Genomic DNA, 21,625 nt, shown 5'->3' with positions numbered 1-21,625 from the left:
CTGCACATGGTTCAGCACAATAACAACGATGCTCGCTATGAATGATTAAAAGCTGATTAAACATTGGCTTCTGTGACTCAGTAACTAAAGTAATAAATCTATAAAATGAGCTTTTTAACTAAATTTAACTATTTTGATCCTACCAATAATAAAAACAAAACTTTTTTTTTTTCTAAAACCGCGAAAGAAACGTATCATGAGGGTTTTTGACTTCCGTCTTTTCTGGGTATTAGGAGGGAGTAAGATCAAATTGATAGAAAGGCAAGAATAAAGCGTGTTAAAAGCTCCGCCTACTGCTAATTCGACCTTTACTCGTGATTGGTTATCTAACGATGCTTCTTATGACGTTAGAGTGAGGCCTCAAACGTAGCTATGTCACATGCTTAGGTTGGTCACGGTTTTGTATCAATGGTTGTCCGTGAAACTAATAGTTTGATTTAAGAATAAGTTTTGATACTATTTATCTTAAGAACATTATGCTCCTTAAAGTACATTAAGTGGCTTTTCTTTAAATTGGTGCTGCTTGAGAAATTGAAAATGGTTAATATCCAATTGAGTTAGTCGAGAGTCAATACTTCCTACGTCAATCACATTTAGCTTACCACGTGGTGCGTCAGTACTTTCGCTATAACGTATACTGATTGTTTTGATGGCTCCCCGCCATCTTGAGATGTACAAGTGGTCAAGAATTTGTTGCTGCATCCAATGCTTTATGAAAGTTCTTTGCTTTAATTTTTATTTTAGTGATTAGACAAATAACTGTGAGATATGAGCCTCGAAACTTTATTGGAAGCAGCAAAGTACTTGGAGTACAGGACTCAAGCAAAGGCACGTGGTAAGTGCAGATTTCATTGATCTTAGGGGAAATAGCAGTAACCAAGCGGTTGGATGCGTTATCGTGCGTTACGCGCACACGCGGCGTGGTGGCCTCACAATACCGTTTTTTGTTTCAAGGGGAACATTTAAAAAGTATTTTGTTCTTTGAGGGCCTTTCGTTTAAATATGAATTGATTTATTACACGAGGATGTAACTTGACATTAACTTTCAATTAATAATACTTCGTGATATTATGCTAATTAAAATATCCTTGATAAAATGATAGTTGTCATAGTAAAAAAAAAAAAAAATTACGAATTATCTATTTGTTGGGTAAATCCATAGAATAATGAAAAAGTTTTGCACTCGTAATTTGATGTTTGGTTTAAACAAAGAAGTAATTAGATTCTATTTGTATGAATTTACATTACGGTATCGACATCATGACCATATTTCGTAAATGAATATCTTCTAATTTTAGGAGAAGAGCCTCATGATTATCCAACATTCGCCAACTTATCAGTTGGTAACGCAAATAAATCTCCGTGTCCACTTGCTAACCAAACGATCAGAAATAATTCAGAGTCTCCAGAGGGCAGTTCGTCTCCTATTAATCAAGATAATGTGGAAGACCAGAAAGAGAAGAGAAGAACTGGGGGGTTAGTAACATATTTGAAGTGTTCACTCTTTCTAAATTTGTGTAGACCTGTAGTTACCTGCTTTTTGGGATTATGTTATTAACATTTCCAGAGTAAATAAAAGTTAATGTTCTTACGTCTCGCAAAAGATAAGCCAATCATTATTACTGGTTTTTTTATTATACCTTCCAGTATAAATAATATATTTAGATTTGTAATTAAAGTTGCTTTTTGTTCAGAGAAAGACAATAAATATATAAGAGATGTTAAAAAAAACACTTTTTTTATTGTAAATCACGTGTATTTCGACATATCAGTTTTATATAGTATACTATTAGTAGTACTTGAGCGACAAATTTGGTCTTATCAGCTCACTGATAAGACTCAACGTTTTTAACACGTAATTTCTTGGAATTTTGAGGTAGTTTTTTTTTCCTTTTTTGGATGAAAAAATGAACGCAAGAAATATGATACCATCAGTAATAAACAAATATATTATAGAATTTAGAAAGATAAACCTTTCTGAGTATTTCTGTTTGGGAGTGGAGGTATTAATGGGCTGATTCATGTTAAATAAGAGTTCATGTGTTAGTGATTAATACTGGGTAACAGTTGGACTTGTCAAACCATCAAAGAATGAGACTTTGGGTACGTCTCTTAATCCAAGATTATCCATATAGTGTTTACTACTGAGACCCTAGTCTATGGGAGCTAGGTAAAATTTAACTACAGGACTGGCGAAAATTTGGGAATTTCCTAGTGACTATTTTATTGTAAAACGCAAACCCGTACAATGGACAAGTTGTGCTGTGCCCCACATAGTGATCGAACATCGAATTTTAGCATTATAAGCTCTTGTAAGCCTGTTGAATATTTTTTCGACCACAGAATAGAGTAGGATGTTAAAATCTATTATATAAGTAACAAATTGTTCTTGAGTTCTTAACGGAAAAACTGAAAGTGTTTTTAGAGAAGTCACGCATCTTCAGGAGATTCGCATAATTACTGAAATGTTGTCATAATGACAGCTATCCATGGTCTATGCTTCGTTTCTGTGAGACTTGAAAGCGTATATTTGCGATATTTGAGACTATAAACAAACAAAGGCATACAGCAGAGAGAACACCTCGTTTCATTTGTGAACGCATTGAAGCATAGAAAACTTGTACCGGAAACTTTGTCGATACGATATTCACTCGGACTTGTAACTTTTCAGATGCTAGGTTGATAAATTATTCTGTTTCTACAAGTCTTGTAGTTTTTTTATGCCATCTTAGAAATTTATTTTCGTTTTTTCGTTTCCGACAAGCTTGTTGATTTTAGTTGTATTTTGAAAACGATTTTTTATTAAAATATTTACATAAATCCACTTAATTGAAAATGAGATAAAATGAAATATAATAATAGGTAAAATGTTATAGTGTAACCCTATTCATGCTTGACGTAGTGAAGGTTTCAATAAGGTTACTAAATATTTTGTTTTTTTTCCCTCATATCTCTATTGCAAATGTTAGGTCTTTACAATTTACAAATACTCTTCACAAACTCTCAGCCAATTGTAAAGTAAACATCATTCAACAGATTTAATCCTTTAACTGCTAAAAGTCTGTTAAATTTATATTTTTCATCATTACAGATAAATACAATTTCCAGTCTATTACTTGATTCGCGACTTGTAACTAAATTATATTGGTTTCAGGGAAGTTCTACCCCTCATCAGTAAACCTGGAATCGAAAAAATGAAGACTAAACTTTTTAATTATCTTTGTTATTTTTAACAGCTTGCCTTATGGTTAATTCGGAATAATAAACTAGCATTTGTTTTACATGTTCTTAAAATTCTATAGAAATAGAAGTTCAGAGACAACTCAAATCACGTCAAGTACACTCATTACAAGGTGTTTAAACTTCAAAAAGGGTTGTTTTAATATTTGCCAATAGGGTATTTTATAGATATCTATTTATAACGAAATCTTGTTCCGTTTATGTGATAAAGAGTTTGCTGTTAAAATGAAACACGCATGTCTTCCAGTGACTCAACGGTAAACTTGAGAGCCTTTAACAACCAGGTGTTGATACCCTTGGGCACAGCACAGATAAGCCATGGTGTAGCTTTGTGCTTAACAAACAAGAACTAAAGCGTACAGAGAAAACTTTGGTTGTTAATTTAAACACAAGTACTTTAGTATTTTCATACAACCATCATTCCAGTGTTGTCATAGTTACTAACTTGTAGGCTTAACAATAACAACATTCGCCTGACAACGTTTAACACATATGATAATTAAACAATATTGTATTAAGAAACGTTTTTGTAGGGAAATGCCCATTGAAATGTATTAACTTTTGAGGTAAGCTTCTCAGCAGAGCAAGCAACGTGTAGGTTTTGTGTAACTTTTATTATGTTTTATGAAAAATAAAACGTTTGAAAGTGAGCCGCAATACAAGTACAAGTATAGATAAAATAATGGGATAGATGGAGATATTTCATGTGAAGCTTTGAAAACATTTTTTGAGGCTTTGACCTAAATGATGGTTATAAAATCTGCCGTATGGGTCAAATGAGAAGTAAAATTTGTATTTTTAATGATTTCAGCTCTACCTTAATACGAATAATTAAGTTTCGAATTGCAATTGTAGATCTTTCTGAGGACTTATGCCTATTTTACAGTTACCGTTAGTGCTACGAACGATATAAACGCACTATACGAAATAAAACGTGTAATTCTGTAAATAATAATAAGAAAGATGCTGATTTCTGCTGCTACTGTGAAGGATATTAATCTATAAAATGCCATACCTTTGGTCATGTAGATAATGTCAGTTAGGACTGAACTTGTATAAATATTTATACTTGCTTATTAACGCTACTGCGTGAAACGTAAAGTGTAAAAACAATACTGTTGTTTATCATAATCGAGTATTGCACGTTTTCAGGAGTCTGATTATATTTTGTAATATTTACGTTAATTTAATTAAGGTAAATGCACATATTTTTTTCAGAAACAATACAAAAATAAAGTATGCTGTTATATTATCAAAATTTGTTCACACAATAGTGCAGTTTTAAAGTAATTATCGATATTCAATCGTATTGAGAGAAAGAGGCTCAACCATAAGCGCCCTTTACCAAAAAGCTTTGAAGAGAAACGTTACCCGAGACTTAGCCGTCCGTCATATTCAAAGTACATAGAAGGTGTTACGTGTTAAACACGATCGAATGGGACAGTAAGAGTAGAAGGAAACTGTCGTAATTTATAGTTGTGCAACTTTTAGTATCAGTTAAGATCTCCAACTTAAATATCACACTCCAGCCCCAAAATAAATAAATAAAAACTATGAAAAGTTGGGCATTCTCTCATCAAGGGTCATTAATCTTTAAGTTAATCTAAGCTCGGTTGTAGATGGTATTTCATATTTTTAAGAAAACTTAAGTCATATGAACGAGTACAATACATAATATATGACAGCAGAACGCGGGAATTTCTCATAATTTCGACTAATTTCTTTAATTATAATGAATTTCTCGATAAACATTGTTTCATTGTGCCACAAAACATAATTATAAATATAGCCCATGCATATCTTATAGAAGCTGTTATTGTGCTACGAGCTGGAAATATATATATATATATATATATCTACTTCGGTAATTTAAAGAACTTATTTTGATGGAAAACGTGTTGTTTTTTTCACGCTAAAAACAACAAAAAACGTGAATTTCTGTTATTAAAATTATAATACGAGGCCGTCGAGCAAGGTACTAAACGCTGCCCAGTATGACCTTGAAGACCATGACGGCGCTGTCGAGCAGTTCGACTTAGTAATTACGTGGCTGAATGTTGACCGAGATGTTTGGGTTTCTGCGGAAATTGTTTCTTTTTTGAAGTCTTCTTGCTGCGTCATTTATTCAATCGAAATAATCAAAAGTAAAACAAACATACCTATATTGTCAGCCGACCTGGAGTAAGAACTTGTAGCCAATACTAACAAGGTCTAGAAAAGGTAGAAGCGGGAAACAAGTTACTTGTGGTGTGGCAAACGTCCACGTGTATATTCACATTTCGAATAAAAGCTTGTTTGGAACTGTTAAGTTTGGAAGTTGGTTGTATCTTAGTTTTTTTTACTCACCACAAGACGGTTTACCAAATTAGTTTAACAATTAAATTGTTTTCAATTTCAGCAACTTTATGCATAACGGAAAATCTGTCCTGTTAGCTAGTTGGAAAATATACTAATAAACTGTGTAGTGATTCAATTGTCGACCTTATAGTTGTCTTATTAAGTAATATTATAATTCTTATTGTTTAATTTGTAATTCTAAAGTTAATTCACTTTAAGTATAATTTGTTTGTATGCCCAGAGCTGGAACGAGAGAAGTACACAACAAGTTAGAAAAAAACAGGTAAGATATGTCTTTTAAATTTTTCTTATAATAACTCATTTTCTGTATTTAAATAACAGTTTATCTAGTGACTTCAATACCTGAAAACCTGTGATTTTTTTAAAAAGCGTGGTATAAACTATTGTGTTGTTCTTTAAAATATTTTGAAAGCAACATGAAGCTTACGCCCTCCGTTTCTGCATCTTTACATGCATATTAATCAAGGCAGGTTACGTATTTCACCAGTTATAAAGTAAAAAGCTCATGCAAACAAGCACGAGATACAGATCTTCATTTAAGATATAAAAACATACAAAAACGTATTTTACCTGATCTCGTATACGTACATTTCGAATTTTATATATGTGGATCCAGCTCTGAAATCCATTAAAACCTTATTGATCCAGTATGGAGTTTCAGGTATATAAATATAATATAAATGTACATGGAATATTTCCATTTTAATCCTATTCTTAAGTAACTCGTTTCTGTAAACTTTTGAAAAACACAAAAATCCAATGACACCCATTTAAGGCTACAAAAATATTTTGTCACGCATATATTTTTTATTTAAAATTTTCAGTTACTATCGTATATTGTGTTACATGATTGGGTAAGTTAATTAGGGTAAGGCAAGCGCGTAAACACTTTCAATTTTGGCTTTTGCGTGTGAATATAAACGTCTATTAAGTTCTTCTGAAAAAACTTTAGGAATTTTGATTATGATATAGCTAATGACATATGGTGTTTGGAAGGTGCAAATAATCGTTTGGTGTTTAGTGACTCGACAATCTGACTGTATGGAACATTTCAGGAGAGCTCATCTGAAGGAGTGTTTTGAAACGCTGAAGAAACAACTTCCGAATATAGACGAAAGGAAGATTTCAAATCTGAGTATTCTTCGTGGAGCTTTAAGATATATTCAGGTCAGACTGAATTTCAATCTCTCTTCCATATAATTTTCTGAATACAACTTTTTGAAACCACGTTATATGAGCTGTGTGTCACATTGGTACAAGTGACGTCATTATGCTGCAGGCTCTTGCTTTAGCTACGTCTCTTCCCCGCTGCTATACCGTTCATCAAAGCTGTTTGATATTTCTTTCTTTATTATATTAATTCATCTGTTTTTAAGCCACTTAATTTGTGTTGTATAAATTTCATTGTTTATGTATGTTATTAAAATGTACTTGAAAGCAGAAAGATAGAAATTGCATATTGGTTTTCAGGGATTGGAAATATTGTATACATGTTACGGGGCCTATAATTTTGGGTCCTCGCAGAGCACATGCGTTCCCATGCCATTCGATTGAACTATCTTGCTCTATGGCGATTGGGTGACTTTATCTCAAGATAGAAACTAATTTTGATACTTATATAAGGATATGTAAATAAAGTTGACTTTAATAAAGCATTTTTGTGAGTATTAATGTTGAGAAACTTTAGTGTGGAAATATAGAATACTATTATAGTAAAGAAATAGTTCTGTTCATATTTAGGTAGTTTTCTTTTGGTAGCCATATTTGTTGTAAAAACGTTACTCAATTTACACTTCTAAATAAAGATGCATAACTGCTACTGTGGCAGTGCATATACTATATAGTAGCTGATTTATAATTTCCAAATGAGAAAACAGAATAGATATAATGACATATAAAAATATAATACAATATATTTGGTAAATCTTATAGGTCCAAAGTGGAAGGTTTAAAGGGTATGTTAAAATTAAGGTGTTGTTTTTTCATCATCTTGTAATTTTAAATTATTTGAACCAAAAATTAGTGTTTATTACTAATGTCTACTACACAAGGGCTTTAGACGATTTGTAGTAATATCTTCTGCTTTCCCACGTCTCATCGTATTCATTTTCATCCATCCAACAACGTTCGTCGAAGAAGGTTCGGAGGCGTGATGTACACGCCACGTTCTTGGTGGGTCACGTGCGTTGTATTATTTTAGCCGCCATAGCACGTGCGTGTTGGTAGGGGATATGTTTGTGGTACTCGTTCCTGGACCATTGATGTATATTATGCTTTGTGGGTCGGCTGGTACATGTCAAAGACCATTAGATTAAGTTTTAGCCTCGTTAAAATTGTAGAATTACCTGCTCTAAAGAAAACTTAGTGTAATTGTAGCCATACATTTATAATAAATATATTTTGTCAACTAGCAGTTTTCTTTAATTAGATCATGAACTACGATTAGAAACAACAAATTATAGTTCGTTTTAAAAAAACGCAAAGTTTTATGTTGTTATTAAGGTGGTGAGTAGCATATTTTAAAATGATTTATTACATTTTAAGTATTATACGTAGGAAGTGTTTTATAAAGATTGTCCTGTAATTAATATCTTTATATGAATTAAAAATCCAGGAAATTAATGTAAGATATACCCAACAGCTCTTAACGTTAGTTTCTTACCTTAAAACGGCTACCAAGTACTAAAAATACAGTTTGTAATATAACATTAATTCTTGTACACTTTGTAACGGATTACATACGTCGTTGTGTAACAGAAGTTCCCATGACATAAGAATATAAGCAAATTAATTTTAATGTATTGAAAATGTTTTGAATAAAGCCAGAAATATTAATGTAGAATTTGAAATTCCTTGCAAACAAGTTATTGTTACACAAAATAGTAGTATTATACATATATGCAAGTTATATTTGGAGAAAGATTACACTTTAATGGTGAAATTAATTATTGTACTGAATGAACACAGGGCCGGCGTTGTGTATTTTGCTGCCCTAAGCGGTAAATTTTAAAGTACCATCTCAAGTAGAACCCCTGCGCTATTACTACCACCACTAAACACACATATATAGCATTACATAAATAGAATGTTATAGTTTGTACTAAACGTCTAAGTGAAGAGGCATATATGTCTTACATTGAACTGTTTAGGCTTAGTATCATTTTAATTTCCTTATTATTTTTCTAGCTGGAGAATTGTGAAGTAGTTCTCTAAGATAAGATTCTAGATCTCTGAACTGAACACATTACCTCCAGTTTGACCTAACTGGTGACATGCAATAAAATCGTAACTCTTTTAGTCTTGTATTCATTATTTCTGTTTATGCAACCTAAAATCCTAGGAACATCACACAGAGTGGAAGGCTTAAGAGAGTGATCAATAATAACACATTAGTTTTTTTCTTCTGTAACACTGTTCAGACTCTTGCCATCAAAATTATACTCAAGGCATTAATATTTGACTGAGTTCCATATTCAACAGCTATCTGCTTTCTCCCATATAATCACTTTTCTGTCCAGTGAGCCATCTTCTTCCCCATAATCACAGAAATAAATTTTTAAAAAGTCTTCGTTAACATGATTGCATGCTTTCTTTAAAACCCAGCTAACTAATTAAACACGTGTATCATTATCTACATAAGCAGTAACCTCTTCAAAGGATGTGAAAAACTGAGACAATATTTTCCACTAGTGAAACCACATTGTGACTATCCAAGAAAATTCTAAACTTTGTAAAATGAATTTACAAAGCAACTTTTATCTTGACTTTCAGAAACCTTCCCCACAATTGATATAAGACAAATAGATCTACAATTACTGTAAAGGTTTTTTATCACCTCCTTTTGAACAGAAGGGTTACATTAGCCAACTTTTAATCGTTTGGCACCTGCCCACTGTTCAAGGACGTACAAAAACTGTTAGCAAGTAGCTAGCACATACCACACTCTACCTGTCAAAACCTCTGTGAAAATATTATCTGGCCCAGAATGTTGTTGTTATTTAAACTTTCTAATTTTTTCTCACAATTACTGTGACTTTGATTTGTGCAATTCAAATTTCTTTCTTGTATAAGAAAACAAACCATAATAATTATATAGAAATAAATTTTGTATTCCATTAAATAGCCGTATGAATTTTGTATGCTGGCGGTCCTGTATTTCACATTTTGTTCTTTGTTTTTCTTGCATAATTATAATATTTTCCAACATAATTATAGACTTTAAAGAAAAAAGAGAGGGAATATGAACATGAGATGGAACGGCTGGCAAGAGAAAAAATTGCTTCCCAGCAAAAGCTAGCAGCATTGAAGAAAGACTTATCTACGCACGTTGACATAAATAACCTGCTACCAGACCCAGACAATGAAACAACAACAACTGCTTCAGGTAAGCCTCATAAGAGAAAATCACTTTAATTGTTCTAAGAATAAGATATCGACAGAGTATTCATGTGAACTTTTACTAGTAAAACATAATGTACTCGCACTTTAAGGATTTCAAGCCTATGGTTTTAAGAACAACACATCTAAACTTTAAAGAACTTCTAATGACACAATGTGACACAACTTCAAAACTTGTAGTCCAACAATATAACATTGGTACAACTTCGAAACTTCTGATCGGACAATATAATGTTGGTACAGTTTTAAAAACACTTTTAATCCAACAACATAACATTGATACTGTTGTAAAATATCAGTGTAGTTTTTCTTGTCACTTGAACCTAGGAACATAGAAACTGTATTTTAAAATTAATTTGTTTGATGGTACAGGTCATATAAATTCTGTGATGATTCATAATTTATTTTTATACAGTTTCAACTATTTCTTTACCTTCATAAACAGTTGGAATGTCCGTCACTTGTCAATTATCTTTTCTTTTGTACTTTTACTTGCTTACAAACAGTGAGATTATAAATCTGTGGGAAAAGTATTCTATGTGTTGGCAAAAGACCTCTTCAGCTTTATTACATCAAAAGAGACACCTTACTTTACCCATGGTTGGGTACTATAGGTATGGTGATGTGTGAATGTGTTATTACTCGGTGAACTCTTAACATAAGTCAGCATTGTACAAAAGCAAGCTGAGTACCCATGGTCGGGTACTATAGGTATGGTGATGTGTGAAAGTGTTATTACTCGGTGAACTCTTAACATAAGTCAGCATTGTACAAAAGCAAGCTGAGTACCCATGGTCGGGTACTATAGGTTTGGTGATGTGTGAAAGTGTTATTACTCGGTGAACTCTTAACATAAGTCAGCATTGTACAAAAGCAAGCTGAGTACCCATGGTCAGATACTATAGGTATGGTGATGTGTGAAAGTGTTATTACTCGGTGAACTCTTAACATAAGTCAGCATTGTACAAAAGCAAGCTGAGTACCCATGGTCGGGTACTATAGGTTTGGTGATGTGTGAAAGTGTTATTACTCGGTGAACTCTTAACATAAGTCAGCATTGTACAAAAGCAAGCTGAGTACCCATGGTCGGATACTATAGGTATGGTGATGTGTGAAAGTGTTTTTACTCGGTGAACTCTTAACATAAGTCAGCATTGTACAAAAGCAAGCTGAGGAGAATGCTCAACTAAATATTAAAATAATAGTAATTAACAAAAAGTTATGGAATGTCATTTAATTGTATTTGTTACAAATTAGGCTAATATACAGTTTTTAGTTGTTTTTGTAGTGAATGTTCATATGTTGTTTAAGTGTTAACTCTTTGATGTTACTGGAAAACTTTTAGTTTGCTGCTAGGTTATGCTGTGTGAGAGTTGTAATTAGAAACTTGAATCTGCTGAACTGCCTTCTGCACTCTGAAGGTTGTCCAAACTTATTGAATCCACTGAACTGCCTTCCCGCACTCTAACGGTTGTCCAAACTTATTGAATCCACTGAACTGCTACTGAAGGTTGTCCAAACTTATTGAATCCACTGAACTGCCTTCTGCACTCTGAAGGTTGTCCAAACTTGTTGAATCTACTGAACTGCCTTCTGCACTCTGAAGGTTGTCCATACTTATTGAATCCACTGAACTGCCTTCTGCACTCTGTAGGTTGTCCTAAGCATTTGTTTGAGTCTTCTTATTTGTAACTTAATTTCAAGATGATTATTTATTGAATACATAATATACTTTAATAGATATTAATATTGCTTACAATAATTAGTTTAGCAAGTTCATAACTTTTTATTGTAACTTTTATAATTCGTAGATTTCACTTGTATAATTTTCACGTCTGTTCATTACTAACCCTAACTGTTTTAATTGATAAAGTAGTTCCATTTTGTTATGCTTCAGGAAGTTCAGAGACTTTGTTTAATTTTTCTAGTAACTAAAATTATTTCATTTTGATATACAATGTTAACAAATATTTCATTCATGCTTTCTTTTCAAAAACCTTTTTTTGTTTCAACAAAGCTTGTGAAATAGCATAACATTAAGCCAATACCTGAAGAAACAACAGTTAAGTATATTATATCCGATTCTATACAAAAATTAATTTTAACTCAAATGACTGGTACTTATGAGATTAGTCCCTTTTTATCATGTCTCCTGTTTGTGATTTATAAAACTAGAATCTTAGAAACATGAATGGCAGGTGCCAGTATATATAGATAGATAGATAGATGAATCAAGATTTTATTTAATCTCAGAAGCAGGAGGAAGTGATGTTGAAGAGGGTTCCAAAGAGACAACAGCAACAACTGGGTTTGGAAACTTTCTTCATTCCTCAGACACTTCTAATACTTCATCTGTTTTGCTGTCCACACCAAATAGTACACCACCCCAGGACAAGAGGATATCTAGTCCAATGTGTATAGAAAGAAAACAAGGTAGTTATCATTCTCATTGTAAAATTTGGGCTTTACATTACTTGGAAGTACTTTTACTGTTTAGGTAACCAGCGTTTGTTAATGCTTTAAGTCTGGGTTGTATATCGAAAGCTACATTTATTCGTAAAGGTTACTTGTCACTTGGTAGACTGACGAGTTACTTTTATGAAAAAACCCTCAATAATTGTCATCCAACCAGCATATACATGTATTGTGTTTCTCTAATTTATCTAAGGTTTATTTTGTTACAGCATTGATGTTAAGGTTCTATGTACACAATTAGTTGGAGACTTGGGGGTGACTGTAAGGGAATCTGACAGAGACTGAAGGTACTGAGAAATAAGTCTTAGCTTCCCTGTAGCCCTCACAGCCAACAAAATGTTCAGAAGTTAAGTGTTTTTGTTTGTTTCACTTTCTAAACATTACAGTACATGAGCCCACAAAATGTAGAGTGCAAGCACTTCACCAGGAAGAGGCTGACACCCCATACCCATGATTGCAGCTACTATCATGCAGTATGACACTCAGTTGGTTTGGTGGTTAAAAATGAGCACCTGAATAAATATAGTCATGACTTGAATTGAAAATATTTGTAAAAATAAGTTACTAAAAATGCGGATAAAGTCATCTAGTGAAGAAATGAATTAAAATGTGCAAGAAAAATAAAAACTAGACAATGTCCAAGACTTAATGAAGGATATTTGTCTTTAAAGTTGGTAGTCTCTTTGTGTTTCTGCAGAACTCTTTTAACCATTTTATTTCAAACTTAAGTTCCAGTAACTCCTTTATACCTTCATCAGAAGCATTTTACTGCATATTTAAAGACAACGAGGTGTTTATTAGTCCATCTAAGCCATTCAGTCCATAGAAAAAAAAAACCACAAAGCCGACACTTATTCAAGTATTTATGTAGTCTTCCCTTAAATTGACTGCATCCACCACATCCAAAGGTCAGTCATTGTGGTAGAAAAATAGAACTTTCTTCACTTTTGATGGCTTCTGTCCTGCCAAAATTTATTTACATGTCCATTAGTTCTACTAACCATGAAATAGTAAGTTAAAAATTAAACATGTTTTCATGTTTTGTTTGTGTTCCTCGTGTAAAACTGTTGCTCAAATCAGAGTTTTTATGTTAAAATCAAACATGTACAAGGCTTGTCTGCACTAGCCATCCCTAATTTAACAGTGATAGACTAGAAGGAAGGCAGATGGTAAAAAAACCCACTGACATTGAACTCTTGGACTGTTTTAATCAGTGAATTGTAAAAATGACCATCACATTATGATGTTCCCACAGCTGAAAGGGCAAATATGTTGGGTAACTGGGTTTCTAACCTGTGACTTTCCTATTTTGAGTTAAGTGCTTTAACCACCAGGCCAAGTTCAGAGGTATTTGACAAATATTAATAGTGATAGAACTGTCCTACTTTCTATTTTTGAATTTGTACTTGTGGTGTGAAAAGCATGTATTTGCACAATGAAGTGGATTGTGCTTTTATTTCTATGAATATTTTCTAGCACCCTCTGGCACACATTCAGTACATCCTTGCAACTTACCAGAGAACTCTACAGCTGTAACATTTCTCCAGACATCGGTCACCTCTATTGTATCACCAGTTTCCATGACCCCAGGACTTGCACCAAATGTGTATATTGGAGTGCCAAAGACAAAACCTACAAAATCAGTTTCTGTTACCATGACAACTCTTAAAAAGACAAGTAGTGTAGCACCCCCTACTCAGAGCCACTTTACATCTCAGGTACTAGTATATTTCATTTGTTCTTATTAATTTTTTACTTTTAGGCTAAATGTAACAACGAAGTTTCGAAATTTAAATATTTTGTTTCTTTTGAGTTTTACCCAACAACAAGCTACACAATCATGCAGCTGTACGGAGTTATTGTACATTGCTAACATTTCTCTTTAGAACCGAAGGACTTAACAGGTTACTTCCATTTTGCCATCCCATAAATACATTTATGATAAGATGTGAAAAGCTTATGAGATTCAATTTAAAATCATTTCTAAAGTTTAAGATAACAAATGAAATTACAGACAAACAGCTGTGCATTTTGCTACAAAAACTAGTCCTAGCAATAGTAGTTTATTTCACTCTCAAGAAATGCTTCTTTCTGAAATTAATTGTGTAGCACCACTGATATTACTGTATTAAACACATTTGTGAGTTCATTTTTATCATTTTCAGGGATCATCAGATTCTGTCCTTAAGGTGAATTCCAATACTACGACAAGTGTTTTGTCATCTGAATCAGTCCAAATACTGACTCAGCATTCAGTTCTAAAGGCCATCAGTTCATCCTCTTCGAAGTCAAACCAAGTGCCAGCACTGACCTCAGCCAATGTCCTTATGAAAGGACCATTAAAGAATTTTACTAAGAGCTCTGTGATCGAGGGATCTATTGGTACTGTATCATCAGTTCCGAAAGTACTAACCTTGCCAAGTTCTAACTTGAAGCCTGTTCTTAGCCATTCCCTGGTTTGTGTCACTCCTGCACCACCACAGTCAGTCATCAACCTGACTCCAGTATCATCTGCACCCAAATCAATCATTATAAACCAGGCAACTGCAATACCCAATGAAGTAACTACTGCAGCACCATCAGTGGTGAATCACATCAGTGGAAAATCTCTGCCTATTCCTGCCCCTGTTCCAACAGGAACAAATTCTGTGATCAACACCAGGGGGATAGTGTTAACATCAGGGACAACAATTATACCGCAAGGAAACCTGCAACCTATGAAACACCTACCCCATGTTTTACATCACACCATGACACCAAGAGGACACATTCTCCCAGTAGGTGGTAAGTAAAGCCTTACACTATAGATTTTGTACTTATTTAAACGGAACTTAAAATAGCAAAAGTTTAAAATAAAGCTGAAGAAAAGGAGAATGTATATTTTAGTTCATGGTTTAATGACTTAGATGTAACATTTCATATCTGTAGACATATTCTATGAGAATAAAGTTTGTCTTAGTGAGATTAAAACAACAACAAAACATGGAGTCTAAATGAAAACAATATTGGAGAGTTGAGAATGGTGGCTTCTCCTCCTCTCAAAAAAAACTGAAGACCTTTCAAAATTTGAAATCTCTTCAAGTCCAGTTGCTTACATTTTCACTGATTTTTGCTGGTCAGTCCTATCAGTAAGTTAGCAATAAGAAGCCCAAATGACCAATACTTTGTGCTAACATCAAGAACATATTTTTTGGAGCTGAATGTTAGACCCCTTTTTTCAAGTTATGCCAGAGTGATGGATTGTTTGATGTTTATATTGATTGAAAAATACTTCAGAGACTTGTGGTGGGCTTTAACTTGACTGTAATGTTTTGGAAGAAAAGACTCTTTATTGTACTTTGCAAGTTAAAAACAATTCAGGCTTCGATTCTGTACAATAATATAACCAATTCCAGCAGAGAACCACAGTATACCATATGTGTCAGTACTTTATTTTTTTCTACTTAGTGATTTACTGTATCTTTTGATCTTGTCTTTTTATATTAAATCATCTCACAAATATTATATTTGAGGTAAAATTATGCTAAATATGGAATTAAATATTTATTAGGTTAAATTTCATTCTACAAGAAATTTTAGCAGTTTCAGTTTTAAACAGAATATATTATTCCTGTATGAAGTTGATGCTATAGAATCTTAAACTTTATTATATTTATTCTTCCTAGCAGCTTAGTGGTAAGTCTGATGGCTTACATCATTAAATCTTAGGTCTTAGTACTTTTGATGGACATGGCACAGATAGCCCATTGTGTAGTTTTGTAATTAATAAAAAACAAAACAATCTGTTTACATACACCAGTGAAAAAAGATATTGTGTACCGAGTTTATTAACATAAAGTAGTTTGGTATCAAAATATAATATTTCTTATCAAATAAGTAAAACTTCATAAAGTAATAAGTGTATAATAATGTATCCCATTGCTATATTAGAAACAGTATATTAATTATTTCAGTGTATTATTAATTCATATTTTGTGAGTTATTTTCAATTTATTAAAAAATTCTGTTTATCCACAAAACTGTTTCCATTTGAGACCAAAAAATCGTTTTATTATACTTTGAATGAAAACATACTTTTAATTAAGTCAAGAGATAATTACAGTGTTTCATACAGATAACTCATCAAGTGTAATTTTGGTAACAAAGTTTTACCCTAGAATCATGTATTTTGTGTCAGGTTCTCAAGTGAACAATATGGGACGTCATCTGGTTACTGCTGGACTTAAACCAGTTAATCAGACTGGCCAACCTAAAGGACAGCTCTCTCAGTTATCTACCATAGGTCACGTCATGCAATCTCCAACAGCTACTGCCTCGGTGAGCCATTTGGTATCGGGTGTTACTGCTGTGTCAGCAATTGCTCCTTTAGTGACTCCTATGTCAGTGGTTTCTCCTGGAGGACCACTGAACCAGGCTCAACTCATCACACAATCTCATCAACTAGGAAAGGTCCTTGCTGCAACGTCACCACTCCTGAAGACGTCTGGCCAGATTCCTATTATTCAGCCTCAGTTTTTGCAACCCACTGTTGGCTTGGTCGCTGCCAGTGCCCAGCCATTGGTCAAGCCTGTGGTTGTGGTCAGTGTAGGAAATGGAACGCAGGTTGCACAACCTGTTCGACAGCAGGGAACTATTAATTTGTCAATATCACAGTAAGAACAATTGGCTGTGGTATTTCATTAACAGACTGGAGCTATTTCAAAGAGCGATGTTACACATCTGAAAGAGAACTGCAGGACGTTATTATTATTGTAAGTTTACACAAGTTTTGTGTTGAAACTACTTTGTATATATATGTATATTGATTGACTTGTAGATGTGTTGGAGTATATTCTTTGTAAATAGTGTTCACAAACAAATTTCAAGAGTAGTAGAACATTGTGATTTCTAAAATATCTTCTTGGCACATTTAAATAATTGAAATCTAGGCCTCATATTTTAGTGTTTATATTATTTTATCATTCCATTTATTATAATTATGTGGTTTATTTCTGACAGATTTTTATAAACATTTTAATTTATTTAAAGAGAAAAGGGACAAAAATCTAATATTTTAGGGATAGTAATTATAACATTAATTCTGAGTTCACTTATCTGTCCCTACACCAGTAGTTGTTACACTTTCAGTGTACTATCAGAACATGAAATAATACCAGTTATTTAATATAGAAAGTAACAATTAATTAAAAATCTAACACTTATTTGTATGAATTACTTTTTAACACATGGAATCTATGTGTTCTGCTTCTTAATTTTAGTGGCTTTCAATGAATAATTAAGTATATTATTTTCATTTATTAGTAAGTCATTTTGTTTCCACTACTAAACAGAAAGATGGCTTTAAAACCTTTAGTTTGATTGCATAATAGACTATTATAAAAGTGCATTGATAAAAAATAAATAAAATACAAAATTAACACAGTCGTAACTGCTTGTATTAGAATTTGTTAAAGAGAATGATTTTAGAACATTAGCATAACAGATCCAATACTAATATAATACAAGGAAATTCAGGTGCCACTATGGCATGTGGTCCACCAGGATGTTTAGACTGCAGCTTAACAGATATGAAAATATTTTGAATAATAGCATCACATTAATGGTATATAAGTTGTATAATTCTCATTATGAACAGTAAACTAACATGTTATATACTAGAATAGTGTTAACGTAAAGTTTGGCACCCTTTGCGAGGACAGCAAAGTACAGGCCTATATCCCCCACCTCTGTGTTTTCTTTTCTGTTACATAACATTACCCTATCAATGACAAGGCTCTGCTTATTGTGGTGTGTCCAGAAGGTTGTTTTCAGTTAAAAATGAAAGTACTGCTTCTTCTGTCAAGATGACACTTCTGTAGAAATCTTTCAACAGCATTGTATAGGGTAAAATGTGTCAGACTGATGTTCTTGGGTTGAATTCTTTGAAGCAAGTTCAGTTCAAGGTATGTCAGGTAATGTCACGTCAAGTGCAGTCTAAATGTCCCAGTAGATCACATGCTAGTGGTTGCACCGAAATTCAATTAAAATACAAAAAGGTAAATGCAACTTATAAACATGACCTTTACACTATTTGAAACTAAAAATCTCTCTCTAGTTTGTTGACAGTTCAAAAGCATTTTGCTACAGTAAGTGTACAAGTCTTGACTGACGTGAACATGAAATGTAAGACATTCACTTCTAAAACACTTCACGCTGACTCTCAGTTATCAGTGTCATGCTCAAAAACAACTCATCTCAGTTACTGTTATCTACAAACATTTGTCATTGTAAATGAGGTAACCAGGTATAATGAGAAAAACTTTTATATAAGTGTACAAAATATTACATTATCTGTCACTTGTTTCAGCAGTTCTGTTTAGAACATAGAACACAGAACTTGATAATTCGTGATGACGAGAAACCCACTTAAATAAAAATGTATCTCAGGATGGCTGGTATGGGTATTAACATTTCTACTAAAATAAAGCAGAGAACAATGTTTTGTTCTCTACCCTATATTCGTAAAAATGTTAATACCCGTACCAGCAGTCCCGAGATATAGAAGATGGAAATCGTGAAATCTGATAAAATGTATGTTTGTCGTTTCATTCATATCAGATTTTGCGGATAGTTTAAAAGAGTAGTAGCACAAGGAAAAAAATAACAGAACTGAATTTTCAAAAAAGTTTAATTTTGTTTTTCTAGTTTTATTATGTCCTACAAGAATGTTTTTTCAAGTTATGTTAGTTGGCAAAATATATACTAGATACTCGTGTGATACGCACTTGGAGGTTTTGTATCTGGAAGGACATTTTGCCTGGTCTGCACATCCCGATACACAAAAATGTTACCTGGTCCTAACGTTACGTTTTGTTACACAACAGTACCTGCGAGGAAGTGTTATCTGATCTGTATACAGTATTAAGTGGAACTGTACGTTATAACAGTTTGTTTGTTACAATCCAATGTTTTATTTTACTGGGCTATTTCATTTCTGTCTTAAATGGTAAGCTTATATAAATCCAGTTTTATTCCCTTAGCTGATGTTTGTAATGTGCTTGTTTACCTTAAAAATTATTTTTCCTACAAGATACACAAAACTTTCACAATATATTTACTGAAAACAATATTTTAGTTGTGTTCAATAAATCTAATTTCAACATGCACGGCCAACAATTTACTGTAAACTAAACAACTTGTATATTTCGTGATTACTGATTCTACAAACAAGTCTTTCATCATTGTTTATGCTTTATGAACACCCAAGTTTTCATCATATTTTTATACAGGGGAATGGGTAGGTGCAGAATTTATTATTTCAAAGCCATTACACATTAGGTTTACAGTTACCATGTGTTACAAAATTAATTCAGTTTCAAAAGTAAATATAGATTTTTAAAGTTTTCTCATCAAAACAGAAATAAAGTTATCAGTATTGAATTCTCAGCTCCTACACTTTTTAAAATGGAAAAAAAGAAAGTTTGAAATTCTGGAAATAAATTACATTAGTAATTAAAAACTTATGAGGAAGCTTATCCATTAAAAGTGAAAAAATTCTTGTTTGTATTTGAAAGTATAGAAAAAATATTAATTCGTGCTAAACTTATAGAATTGGTAGTGCTTTACAGAATTTGTCTAAATCATTTGACATTTCTTTAGACTTGTAATGGAAAATGTTTTCAAGTGATTTTTATTATGTTAATCTGTATTAAGAGTTTAGTATGTTACCATGAGTACAATAAACATCTTTTGGCATGAACTATATCTATGAATCTAGTGGAATATTTAACAGTTTTTATGTAGAATCAGCTGTAATAAGAGACAAAAGAATCATATGTATAAGTAATAATATACTCTAGAAAGAATATATGTAAATATTCATTTCTCTATTTCAATCTAAGGATTGCAAGACAAGTAGAAATGTGTATCTTACTTGATACACCAGTCATTTAGAAATCTGTGATGTTTGTGTTAGGTAGAAGAAAATATTTATCTTTAAGCTTGAATAATTCACGTTGAGAAAAAAAAAAGTTACTTGTGTCAAATCATTTGGTCAGGCTGCTTGTATAAGAAAAACATTTTCTGCAAGTTAAGTTTTAAAACATAAAATTATAGAAGTAGTTATTTTCCAGAATGTGAACCTGTTAGATTTTGATGGTTAAATCATTGGAAGAACATATATTGGTGTGTGTTGTTGACTGCTGAAGTTTATTATTTTGGCAGACAATTACCATACAAAATAAAGCATGTTGTGTGATATTAAGTTTTGCACATTCATTATTTAAGGTTGTATTATCAGTTGTGCCTTCAAAATCAGCATTACTTACAACTCCTGCTGTATATAATTCTAACTTTATAATATTGTTCCATATACTGTTTCTGTCAGCCATACGATATCGGTACTTATACGTACATTTCTTTCATGGAATGAGCGACTGTTAGAGATTAGCATGGCAAACAAATGACTTTTTTTTTATAAACCAGAATTATACTGTGTGGAAAAGGAGTGAGTTTTCCCCAGTTACCACTTGTTAAAACAAGAATTGTGACAATTAAAAGCTATAGACGGAATTTTCAGGTTATTTCTTGTGTGTTTGGTGAATAAACATTTTTTCAGAGAAATGGTTACAGTTTAGAATCACATGTCTGTCACTCCTTTCACAGTAATACTCATATGGATAATTCAATAAAATGAAACTAATATTATTATAAAACTGGTAAACTTTGGGTTACTCTCAATGGGAATACATAGTCTATGTAGGGATACAAAACTGGTCTGTAAATAGTGCAGAACTGGTCATTATTTTCATGAAACAAATGCATGCAACCACACACAGTGCTGAATGTTGTGATGGTTTTAAGAGTTACTACTATTATATATTGGATTTTTAATTAAATTCTTTAGAAAATTACAAATTATCACACATTTGTCCAGAAATAATAATTTTATTAAAACTATTGGTTTGTCCCTAGTTTGACAGACCTTTGTAAACTTTATAAGATATTAAATAAATTATTCCAAGAAATTGCATTATGGAGGTCCCTTCATGTTTATGTTGGTGATACTAACTGAATAACTTGGTTAACATCTACCATTCTCAGGTCATGACTTCAAAGGAATACACAGAATTTGAGAGCTTTGTTTCAGGAAGTTTTTACTATCATCAGAATAGAA

At 32.6% G+C, this 21,625-nt stretch overlaps 1 protein-coding gene across 3 annotated transcripts; it reads left to right on the top strand.

The window, feature by feature from the left end:
- The first annotated feature begins 365 nt into the window (after positions 1-365).
- LOC143256231 (uncharacterized) lies at positions 366-21,072 on the top strand. Of its 3 annotated transcripts, none has more exons than XM_076513147.1 (9): positions 366-835; positions 1,299-1,476; positions 5,819-5,860; positions 6,654-6,765; positions 9,814-9,982; positions 12,253-12,429; positions 13,948-14,189; positions 14,637-15,255; positions 16,649-21,072. In XM_076513147.1, the coding sequence occupies exons 1-9, from the start codon at positions 769-771 to the stop codon at positions 17,125-17,127; spliced, it is 2,085 nt and encodes a 694-aa protein (XP_076369262.1). In that variant the 5' UTR covers positions 366-768; the 3' UTR covers positions 17,128-21,072. The 3 variants fall into 3 exon arrangements, with proteins under 3 accessions (XP_076369262.1, XP_076369261.1, XP_076369263.1); XM_076513146.1 differs by having other exon boundaries at positions 12,250-12,429; XM_076513148.1 differs by lacking the exon at positions 5,819-5,860 and having other exon boundaries at positions 12,250-12,429.
- The last annotated feature ends 553 nt before the right edge of the window (positions 21,073-21,625 follow it).

Source organism: Tachypleus tridentatus, chromosome 7, assembly GCF_004210375.1.
Source record: "Tachypleus tridentatus isolate NWPU-2018 chromosome 7, ASM421037v1, whole genome shotgun sequence".
NCBI lineage: Eukaryota > Metazoa > Arthropoda > Merostomata > Xiphosura > Limulidae > Tachypleus > Tachypleus tridentatus.
The sequence above is the reverse complement of the archived record's forward strand: the minus strand, read 5'-3'. Positions and strand labels throughout refer to the sequence as shown.

Excerpts from the sequence above, each read along its gene's own strand:
- LOC143256231 (XM_076513146.1), top strand. The coding sequence starts at position 769 with ATGAGCCTCGAAACTTTATTGGAAGCAGCAAAGTACTTGGAGTACAGG. Across the intron at positions 1,477-5,818 it reads GAGAAGAGAAGAACTGGGGG|AGCTGGAACGAGAGAAGTAC; the intron begins GTTAGTAACATA and ends TTGTATGCCCAG. Across the intron at positions 12,430-13,947 it reads GTGTATAGAAAGAAAACAAG|CACCCTCTGGCACACATTCA; the intron begins GTAGTTATCATT and ends AATATTTTCTAG.